This window comes from Pundamilia nyererei, unplaced genomic scaffold, assembly GCF_000239375.1.
Source record: "Pundamilia nyererei isolate P.nyererei 1_Seehausen unplaced genomic scaffold, PunNye1.0 scaffold00042, whole genome shotgun sequence".
Lineage (NCBI taxonomy): Eukaryota > Metazoa > Chordata > Actinopteri > Cichliformes > Cichlidae > Pundamilia > Pundamilia nyererei.
This window is the reverse complement of record NW_005187443.1, coordinates 2,652,063-2,662,843: the sequence shown is the minus strand read 5'-3', so window position 1 is coordinate 2,662,843 and position 10,781 is coordinate 2,652,063. Positions and strand designations below refer to the sequence as shown.

The 10,781-nt window shown below is 40.9% G+C and overlaps 1 protein-coding gene across 4 annotated transcripts in view; it reads left to right on the top strand.

The window, feature by feature from the left end:
• Window positions 1-9,002, top strand: part of plxna1b (plexin A1b) — a 175,638-nt gene extending 166,636 nt beyond the window's left edge. For 2 of the 4 annotated variants that reach the window (XM_005731319.1, XM_005731318.1), the window contains exons 24-32: window positions 977-1,123; window positions 1,510-1,669; window positions 2,078-2,181; window positions 2,381-2,477; window positions 4,056-4,246; window positions 6,373-6,542; window positions 6,860-7,072; window positions 7,159-7,309; window positions 8,227-9,002. In XM_005731319.1, coding sequence (XP_005731376.1) covers window positions 977-1,123; window positions 1,510-1,669; window positions 2,078-2,181; window positions 2,381-2,477; window positions 4,056-4,246; window positions 6,373-6,542; window positions 6,860-7,072; window positions 7,159-7,309; window positions 8,227-8,322 — 1,329 coding nt within the window. In that variant the 3' untranslated portion in view covers window positions 8,323-9,002. Of the gene's footprint in view, window positions 1-976; window positions 1,124-1,509; window positions 1,670-2,077; window positions 2,182-2,380; window positions 2,490-4,055; window positions 4,247-6,372; window positions 6,543-6,859; window positions 7,073-7,158; window positions 7,310-8,226 lie in introns of all 4 variants that reach the window. The other 2 variants (XM_013910375.1, XM_013910374.1) reach the window with 1 other exon arrangement.
• Window positions 9,003-10,781: the final 1,779 nt, after the last annotated feature.

The window sequence follows — 10,781 nt, the reverse complement described above, 5'->3', positions numbered from 1 at the left end:
ATCCTCATTTCGCATTTACGTCATCAGTTTTGTCTGCAGCGGTAAACATGTACTCAACAAATTGCTTGCTGAGATCAGAGATTTGCACAGCATTGCAACACTAAGTTATTCTAAACAAGCAATGATTAAGATAGATTATCTAAACCAGTAATTCTCAGTCTTTCTGACCTCCTGAGCTGCAAGTAATTAAATCATAATTTAATGCTTTTTTATCAGCGCACCTAATTTGAAGGTCATAAAATATAAATATATCCCAATTAGTTAAAATCAACACTGTGCAGTGTTAAAATATTAACAAGAAGTCAGGAAAGACGGCACATGACACCTGTAAGGAGAAAATACAAAGCCATACAGGCAGTGCTTAGTTTGCAGGCCTGCTGAACAAGTGAATGGAAAAAAGGGGAAACAGAAACGAGTGTGAAGAAAAGAGAGACAGGGAACCCAACATCCCAGTGCTTGTTGCCCATTTGACACGTCTCACACACCAAAGTGCTTCTCCCAGCGTTTTTCACCCCTCAGTCGTTAACCTTCTATTAACTTCCCCATCAATTGCCACTCACTCACACTCACACTTTCTATAATTTCTCTCCTCCTTGCTCACTCACTTGCTCACACACACAAATAGAGGCTGTTTTTTCTTCCTGAGGAAGAGACACAGGGGAGAGGCTGGAGGTTGTGTCGGGGGGGTTGTTTTTAGCGTGCTGTTAGCCAACACAAGCCGTGGCCTTGTCCTTTACTGCTTCGCCTGTGGTTGTCTTAAAGAAGATTAGAAATATAATTGAAGAGTTGCTCTGAAAAGCTATGCACTTTTTGCTGCCGTGTTTTTGCTTGGAAAGTTCTTGAACAGTTCTATGTTCAGTTTTCACTTTGTACAGTATGTCTTTCTCTCCTTTTCTTCATATAACCTTTTGTCACTTTTCCTTGATACCTGTCTCTTCCTACTTCATAATACAACTGCGTGTCTCACTTTTTGAAGGAATGTGCCGGTGAACCTCTCTTCATGCTGTACTGTGCCATGAAGCAGCAAATGGAAAAGGGGCCAATAGATGCAATCACAGGAGAAGCCCGCTACTCTTTGAGCGAGGATAAACTCATCAGACAGCAAATTGACTACAAGACTTTGGTCAGTACTCAAAAACATACTTTCTGGACACAGACGCATTTGTTTCTGAACAAGGTTGTAAAGCAGATGGATGCTTACAACTAAAACAGCGCAATGATGCAGAGCTGACATTTGTCCAGTAATTTTGGAAAATATTCTTTTATCAAAACAGGATCCAACCTGCTAAATCATTATTATGATGTATCGATAGGAATAAATAGCTAGCTGTGCACCCCTTCTGCTCTTTAACACTGATTCTGAGGTGCCATATGAAGTGTTTCTTTGCAGGTCAAACACAACCACAGGGTCATGCTCTAACACATCAATAGTTATTACTTCCAGTCTGTGCTGACCCTCTGGTCTAAATGTAACCTGTGCTCTTTCCCTTCCGCCCTTTGCATTTGTAGACGCTGCACTGTGTGAACCCGGAGAATGAAAATGCTCCAGAGGTAACAGTGAAGAGCCTGAACTGTGACACAGTGACACAGGTGAAGGAAAAGCTGCTGGATGCTGTGTACAAAGGGACGCCTTATTCCCAGAGACCGAAGGCCTCAGATATGGACCTTGGTAAGGAGCTGGAAAAAATGAACAACATACAAATATCAAATCACACGGAGAGTCATAACACACAGCTGCACTGCTATGGGAGATAAAGAGGGAATTGCTTCAAGAGCTCTCTGACACAGAAGGGAGGCACTTCTGACAGGAGTGGGAATTCTGATCCTAAAAAACATCTAGTAATGTGTTTAAAAGTCCGTAAAACTGCACTACACTCACTCTGAATTCGATCTAATTACAGTAGATTAAGTCGTAGAAACCTGATTTGCTGTTTGGAAGTTTAAGTTTATGATGAGAATTGATTGGTGTGCCTAAAAGGGGCACTGACTCTGTCTATGCTGTCTGTCTTGAAAGATTCTTATTCCCTTTCTATTAAACATTACAACCTTACTTAGCACTCTTGTGTGTGTCTGACAGAATGGCGGCAGGGCAGGATGGCTCGTATCATCCTTCAGGATGAAGATGTCACCACTAAGATCGACAATGACTGGAAGAGACTCAACACCCTAGCTCACTACCAGGTAACCAGCTTCTTAATACAGCACAGAATCCCTTGAAGCTATGCTGGAGAAAAACCTCTGTGCTTCTTATTGATGGCGTATTTATGGATTCTTAGGTTACGTATCAAAATGAAAAATCCAGAAATAAATTTCATGTGAGCACTGTGAAAGTTTCTTTGGCTGGACAATAATCTTGCTGCTGGTTGAATGTCTGCTTCAGGTGACAGATGGCTCAGTGATTGCCCTGGTACCCAAACAGAACTCGGCCTACAACATCTCCAACTCCTCCACATTCACCAAATCCCTCAGCAGATACGGTACGAAAGAAGGTGTGTGTGTATTGTATGTGTGGAATTATAAAAATTCTGACTTGTTAATTTTATTTATTTATTTATTTGCAAAACTTGGGATGTTGTTCATAGAAAGAACCTTTAAAAACATCATTCAGAACCTTTCGCATGTTAATTTGGCATCTGTCTCATCTACATTAGCAAATTAGCTCAGTGCTTTTCACACCTGTTTACATGACCTGGGACTTGGTTCAAACTGTTCCACAAATACTGGTTTCAATTTACATACTTTGGCCCCTGGAAGCCATTAAATATGATATTGCTAATCAAGTATTTGTGCCCTTATCAGTAATAGAGTACATTTCTCCACACAGTGTTTTAAGTGAGTTCCAAACCTTTGAAAGAGTTTCGTGTCAGTTCTCCTCTCTGCTGTAGAGGAGTGGATAGTAGTTTTATTATTACTCACTTACGCCACAGTTCTGTCCACTGATGTTCTTCATATCTTATGTGATAAATTATTACAGGTGTAATATTAGTTCACATGAAAGTCTAACAGACATAAAACTGATGTCCTTCATTCAGCCTAAAGAGGCAGATCAGGAAAATAGAGCTGTTTTTCATCTGGTTATATTAGCTCACTTAAACTACTTGTTCTTGTGTTTGCCTTCCTTCGTCTAAGTAAAGTTGCCTTGGGGTGGCTGTCACAGACAGCTACCTGAAGCTTCCCTTGTATACATGATTGTGCAGAAGACTGTTTAATGATCCCTTAACCTCGAACATCTGTTCAAACAAATGCTTGGCCTTCTTGGGGGCATACATGGAAAACAACAGCGTAGCTAAACACAGTATAGCGGTGGTGCACTGAAGTTGTTGCAAAGGAATCAGAAATCTTGAAAGTTTCTTACATATGTGAAATCAAAGAGTCACATGGAGAACAGCATATTTTAGATACATTTTTAAGCTAACAAAATGTCAGAGCTGTCAAAATGCCATATTTGTAATAACAGGTTTAATGTTGTGAAGTAGATCTCAGTTCCTCACGACGTTTTTCCCCCGTCCCCCCCTCTCTTCTACCTCTATAACTGTACAGAGTAACTCTACTCCAGAGCCCTGCCACTGTGGCATACACATAATACTCACTAACACCCCCATCATATTTGCTCCGAGCTTACCTGGTTCACATTCTGTCCTGACAATTTCAAACCCCTCAGTCCTTTGCTGCTTTGTTACGCAGCTGACAAGCATTCAAAGTGGAAGCGTAATACTCTGTGTCACAGATATGACATCAATGTCCGACAAAAGGAGAGAGGGGGCAGGTGAGAGAGTGATAGATGAATTTATTTTGCAGTGAAAGAGTGACATGTAAGTAGAAAAGGCTGTCGCATTTCAATAGTGCTTTTAACTTCAGTCAGATTTTGCCGTCTTCAGCTATGCCAGATATTTCATTTGTCTCATTGTTTTTTCTTCTTATATAAATGTTTCTCCTTGAAATGGTGATTAAGACGGCGTGAGTCATAATTTATAGCATTTAACACACAGAGCAGCATGAAGGTTTTTGGCTCTTTGACTTATTTCTCCAACACGTCCTCCTTTATCTCTGTGCAGAGAGCATGCTCAGGACAGCCAGTAGTCCAGACAGCTTGCGCTCCCGAACACCCATGATCACCCCTGACCTCGAGAGCGGCACCAAGCTATGGCATCTGGTGAAGAACCACGACCACTCAGACCAGAGGGAGGGAGACAGAGGGAGCAAGATGGTGTCTGAGATCTACCTGACCAGACTGTTGGCCACAAAGGTAAAAAGAGGCTGCGCATTCTCTCGCACACACAGACCCAGCCTCCCGACTCCACCACATCCCTGTCATGTAGCTCATTTCCACCAGCAGCCCCTGTTGACCTTTGTTTGGTGGTGGTCTCTAAGCTCATTAACATTTTTCGTAACCTTTTCCACAAAGACACACATATGCAGAGTCTTAATTAGGAGGTTGACCTTTGACTATTGAGTTGTTTGGTTGGTGTTACTGGGCCCTCTGTTGGTGGCCTCGGGGCTTTTAGGCCCAGGCCAGTACCCCACGATCATTATTCACCTAATTCCTCCATGTCCTCCAGACCACACTGTGGAAAATGTTTAGGTTTTTATGCAGCATGTGTCCTCAGATGATGATCAGAGAGGTTGGTTTAAAGGCTGGAGTTAGGTCAAGTGTTTGTTGATACTGTGCAAAAACAAACGGCAGGCAATTTGTATTTCTTCCCCGAGTTAGTTGTTAACCACTACGGAGCAGTGTGTGACTGAGCCTCCATGTCTGTTAGATTAGGTTGTGAAACAAACTATTTTATTTTCTTTAACTGCTGAAGCTGCTAAAGCAACAACAGCTTTTCAGAGCTATAAAAGAACAGCTAAGAAATGGCTGTGAAGGCCTTGCAGCCATATATATTTATGTACAGTCTAAAGCACACGTTTCCTATAAAGTAAAAGCTTTTGCCCAAATTCATACTTCCACTAAAATAAGTGATGATAAAATAATGTTATTTAAGGATTAATTTAGCAGTGCTAATTACCTTCAAGAAACACCTTTGTTTAATTTTTGCATTAATTGTTACAAACTGCACTTAAGCACAAGGGAAAAAAAAACAACTAAAGTCATTAAGAGAAAAGCTCTTATTCAAAATGCACCCATTTGGTTTCACATTTCCTCAAGAGTAAGAGCGGTTCTGTTCTCTGAATAATGGATTCCAATGATTAACTTGACGATATAATATGATAAAATGTTGCCTTCAACACAAATGTTTTAGTCTAGTTAAGTGTCAGCATTTGCTGTTCGGGCCAGAGAAACGAGGGGGTATATAAAAAAGGGTTTTATTAGATGTATGAAAAGCCAAATTAGCATTTTTTTATTAAACTTGTTAAATGTGAGAAATGGACGACTTTAATGTGTGAATTCTGGCACATCTTAAACACACACATAAAAACACGTGGCCTTCTGTTGGTTTCTGCTCATATACCACTGAATATAAACACACCTCTTTGCATTAATTATAAAATGTCATTTGTCCATACGCTAAAACCATGTCAGGTTCTTGCTCTCATTTGCAGAGCTCCCATGAGCTCCCAGCTATGAAACTGCAAGGTTAGCTGCATCAATGCTGCCTCAACTGGGAAGTGATTAACATACAAGCCAGAGGAGGACAAATGGGGTGGGGGGCACCTAAAGCATTGCAGTTTGTTCTTATTTATTACAGCCCCCACAGCTGTGTGTGTGTGTGTGTGTGTGTGTGTGTTTAGGAAGCTGATTTGTTAATGTGTGAACGAATACAAAACTGCAAATTCATCTTGTGGCTGCTTCAAAAAAGGTTTTGTAAAACGTGGCCTGGATGCTTGAAAACGGGTACAAACGGGCCGAACACTTGTGGGAAATATCAAATCATTTCAACTTCAGAGAACTTTGTTAGGATTCTGAATTCTCCAGAGTTGTGCGATGTGGTAAAACATTGCAGAACAGCCTTAGGCTGAACTCTCATTGGGCCCTATCCTAAATACTGTAAAGAACACTAAGTGCTCAACATCATCAAAAATTCTCCCAAAGTTGAAGTACTGACAGCAAAGCAGAGTCATCCCAAGTACCTGCTACTGACAGCCATCGCCTGCAGCCACGACAGCAAAGAAGAATGTGCAAGCAAAGGCAGTTGTGTAACTGGACTGTTGAAACATTAAGTGTAACGGGGACAAAACACTTATCTCTATATGTCCATCTTTGGAGACAAAATCTTATGTACACAAACAAACTGGCACATAGTTTTCCACTTTTCTAAAATTTGTTTCACCACTTTTTGCATGCTGCTGTTTGCGTGAAAGCCCCAAAGAGCAGGAAAATGTCAACTAGTGTAGTAAAACTCCTAATCCAGTATTGATTCCTGTGCTCAGGGTACGCTCCAGAAATTTGTGGATGACCTGTTTGAGACCATCTTCAGCACAGCGCACCGAGGCAGCGCTCTGCCTCTCGCCATCAAGTACATGTTTGACTTCCTGGACGAGCAGGCAGACAAACACTCCATATCAGACCCTGATGTACGGCACACTTGGAAGAGCAACTGGTGAGTTTACGCGCGTGTGCAAGCTGTGAAAGGGCATGACTGGCAATATTTGATTGCTGGTTTGTGTTTTGTTGGCATTGGTGTTGCTCAGTAGGAACAATATTGGACAGTAAGCCAACAAATATGGAACACTTTTACATTGTTAGTGCAACAGAATGCACCACGCTTGTATTTTTCCCTGCCAGTTCTAGTATCTAATCACTCAAGACTGCTTGTTCAGTGTGTATGCAGCTTAATGCACTGGTGTGGTATCTCTGCACATTAATAGACCAGTCCTTGTAGCTCTGCAGCTCATCCTTTTTTCTTACTGCTTCCAGTCTTCCACTGAGGTTCTGGGTGAACGTGATCAAGAACCCACAGTTTGTATTTGACATCCACAAGAACAGTATTACAGATGCCTGCTTGTCTGTGGTGGCTCAGACCTTCATGGATTCATGTTCAACCTCAGAGCATAAACTAGGGAAGGACTCACCATCAAACAAGCTGCTTTATGCTAAAGACATCCCCAACTATAAAAACTGGGTAGAAAGGTATGTAAGCATGGTGGATTAGACGTGAATGTTACATTTGTGTGTTTTGTTATATTTCATACAAATATTCAACTGTTTTCGTCCAGGTACTACTCTGACATTTCCAGGATGCCGGCTATCAGCGATCAGGACATGAGTGCCTACCTCGCAGAGCAGTCACGCCTGCATGCTAACCAGTTCAACAGCATGTCAGCCCTACATGAGATTTACTCCTACATCATCAAGTACAAGGACGAGGTGAGATTTAAGTCTTAGTACTACCTAAGAGAAGGAAACAAAGCTGTACTAATGTTACATACTAAATACAAGCTGTTACTTTTGTCTGTATACAAAGACTTACCTTCAGTCTTATTGACATTTAAGAGGCAATTGGGGGACGGGGCTATGGCTCTCTACATCCTCTTGCAGACCATTACATGTGGAAACCATTTGAATACAAGCGCGCTGATCCACACAGGTGTGCACACGGGTGTTCACTGCTAGACTTAAATTACACCTTTCTTGGCTGCTACTTCAAAGCACATTGTGCGCTGTCTGTCCTGCGTGCTGCACAACAACATTGAATATTTAGTATTTACTGCTGTTTACACTTAGCTAGATTAATGCGATGGTGTTGTGTTTAGTATGTTGCTTTGGGTTTTTTTTTTGCTTGTTTTCTATTCTTTTTCTCTCAACGGGTGATCCAGGAGATTCCCCCCCCTTTCTCACTGTCCCTCTCCCCTTCTGTTTTTCTTTTCCTTCCTCTTTCTTTCTCCCTTTCCTATCCCTCACTCATGTCTGTCCCATCTGTAACAACTGAAAATAAAATAAAATAAATAATAAAAACAAAGGTCGATCAAATGGACCAATATGGCAATGCCACGATGATCCATTTGGAAAAGTAAATCCATTGGGTATCCTTGTTGGTCTTCAGACAACAATTCTGATGGCTAAAGAACCAAATGGGACAGGCAAAAAAAAAAAAAAGACATTTAAGAGGCGATTTAGTCGGGCTAACTGAATAAATTAAACCAACTTTTGCATGCTTTATGACCCAGCCATGTGGGAGTCCTTATTCATCCTTATGTAGGAATAACATCTTTGTGCTTTGAAAGCAGGAGCTGTAAGTTTTTTTTTTGCAGCATTTGCTGACCTCTAACCCCTTTCCCCCCCAGATCTTGTCAGCTTTGGAGCGAGACGAGCAGGCAAGGAGACAGAGACTGAGGAGCAAGCTGGAGCAGGTCATCGACACAATGGCGCTGACCAGCTGAGGACCATCGAGCACCTCCTGCTCCTCCTCACTCCTCCTCTCCATCTGTCTCTCTCCCACGTTCCTCTCACCCAGACAACAAACAAAACTCCAACCCCCAAACAATACGACAGACGAAACTGCAAAAGGACCGAGGCAGTATACTGCAAAATGGGGGGATTCGGCAGAGATGGGCGGGGCCTGTGTACGCTTACATGTGTATGTGTGTGTGTTTGTCTGCAGCTCCATACAGTGTGTCTGTGTGAGAGGCTAGGACACGGGACGTTTTTTCACACATACATACATGGAGAACATGTCAACTCGACAGCATTTGATTATTGTGGATGTCGGTGTTTGTGGTTTGCTTGATTTTGATTTCAGGAGTTTTGTTGTGATGACGCGATGGTCAGGAAAGAAACAACGGAAGCCTGGAAAGAACTTCATATATGGCATCATTAGCGGAACGGACCAATCTGTGATGAGCCAGTGGAGAGAGGATCTCTCTAGGTCATGTGACTCCAGATGTCACAGTTAGAATTTTTTTTCTTTTTTGTATAAATGTAATCAACTGCCCACTCTCTGATCTCTCGCCACTTGTATTACTGCTGAATTTGCACAATTTACAGAAACGTTACAAAGCAAGACTATATAGATATTATATATAAATACAGCTACGTTTTTAAAGAAAGATTAGGGAGTAAACTTTTTTTTTTTTTTTTCTTTTCAAACCAACAAATACAATAAAAATAAGACAAAACACGATTTGATATTACGAGTACAAAAAAAGTGGACAAAAAAACAACGAAAAAAGAAACAAAAAAGTCGTACTGTGCCATGTTTTCTTTGAATGTTGTTTAGTGCAAAGACATTTTGTTAGATGGAATGTGCTACCATATGATTTTAAATATGAACATGCCTAGTGACTGAAAAGAAGTTTTTGAATAACAACCCATCATAGGATCCTTGTTGAAAGTGACAAAGAAAACACACAAAGTCGCCCATCTCCACATCTTCCAGGTAGAGTTCATGGTGTCACGGTGATAACATGAAGTTGCTGTTGTTTCTTATTCAATCAGTGCAATCTGTTGGTTTCACAAAGCCAAATATATACCTACAGGATGGTTGCTTTATCATGGCCACGTTGGTGTCTGTTTCTTTAATTCAAAGGTCAAGAGGTGACAGTTTTAGTGGCTCGTAGTTTAGTGACGGAACAATGAAGTAGCTACATTGCACTACCTTAAATATTCCTCTTTGCTCTGATACCACTCTGTCTAACTTTCCAGAGGTCATGCTTTTGTGTTAGCCATCCCTGAAAGGGTCATTTTCTGACGGTTCTGCAGGAGCAAAGTCTTTATTATTTACAGACTCTGTTCATTCAGCAACCACAGTGAGGTCAAGTAGAACTTCACTGTGGAGAAACAAAGTCAGAAAAGCCGTTTCCAGCCTCAAGCCACTTTCCCCCCTTTTTTCTGTTCTCACAACAGAGGTGCAAAGAAAAGACTTAGTGTTATTTCTCCACCTCGAGAACATATATGTTTGAGACATGGGTTTAAGCTTTCTGTCCACGAGGAGGGTATAGAGGTGTACAGAGGTGAGACACTTTGGTTCATTAGCTACACGAGGCTGAGTAATCCTCATCTTTGCCTGCAGCTCTTGTTTCAAAACTAGCCTACTGCCATGTGTGGCTTAAGCTTTTTATATTACTGCTCTCATAAGAGGATTTCTTTGTTTCTGTTCTTTTTGAAGTCACGGTTTTTGACTTTATGGTGAGAAATAAGAGGGGTTTATTTCTGCTTGCCGAAAACCAAACTGGTCTGTATATTGTTTTGTTTTTTTTGTTGTTGTTGTTGTTGTTGCTTCATTTGTAAATTGTATACTTTTTCATGATGAACAAAAGCTGTTTGCCATTTTTTTTGTAATCAGGTTGTTTTTTTGGTTTTGTTTTTACTTTCATTTGTTATGTGTAAATTGTACATTTTATGGTACGCAGAAGACAAAAGTCTCTTCAGTTTGCCTGAAGTTGAAGTACTTGACCGAACTCAAGGTTTATTTTCCTGATCTCAAGGATCAAAATGAAATTGTTGAATCAGATGAGCGTCTGTGTTGTCGTGATGGAAATGTGACTTGCTGCTTTAACTCTTGTACCTTGTTTTTCTATCGAACATTAGGGCTGTCATTTTATGCTGATCATAAATGCTGTCCAATCCTCTTTTGTTTACTGTACATGTCTGAGATGCAACATGACTTCTACAGCTGTATGCTTACGAGCTTCATCCCAGTACTCGCTGGGACTTGATAGCTCACTATGTACCTGCCAGTCTTAAAGGGACCACTCTGGCCATGCTTGGATAGAAATTTCTCCTTTTCATGTCATCATGTTGGTTACACATGTTACATTATTTCTAATAGAAATGAAATCCTTCACTAAAATGTTCTTAGTCTATTATGAAAAACAAAAAAAGTAATCATATTTTGGATTTG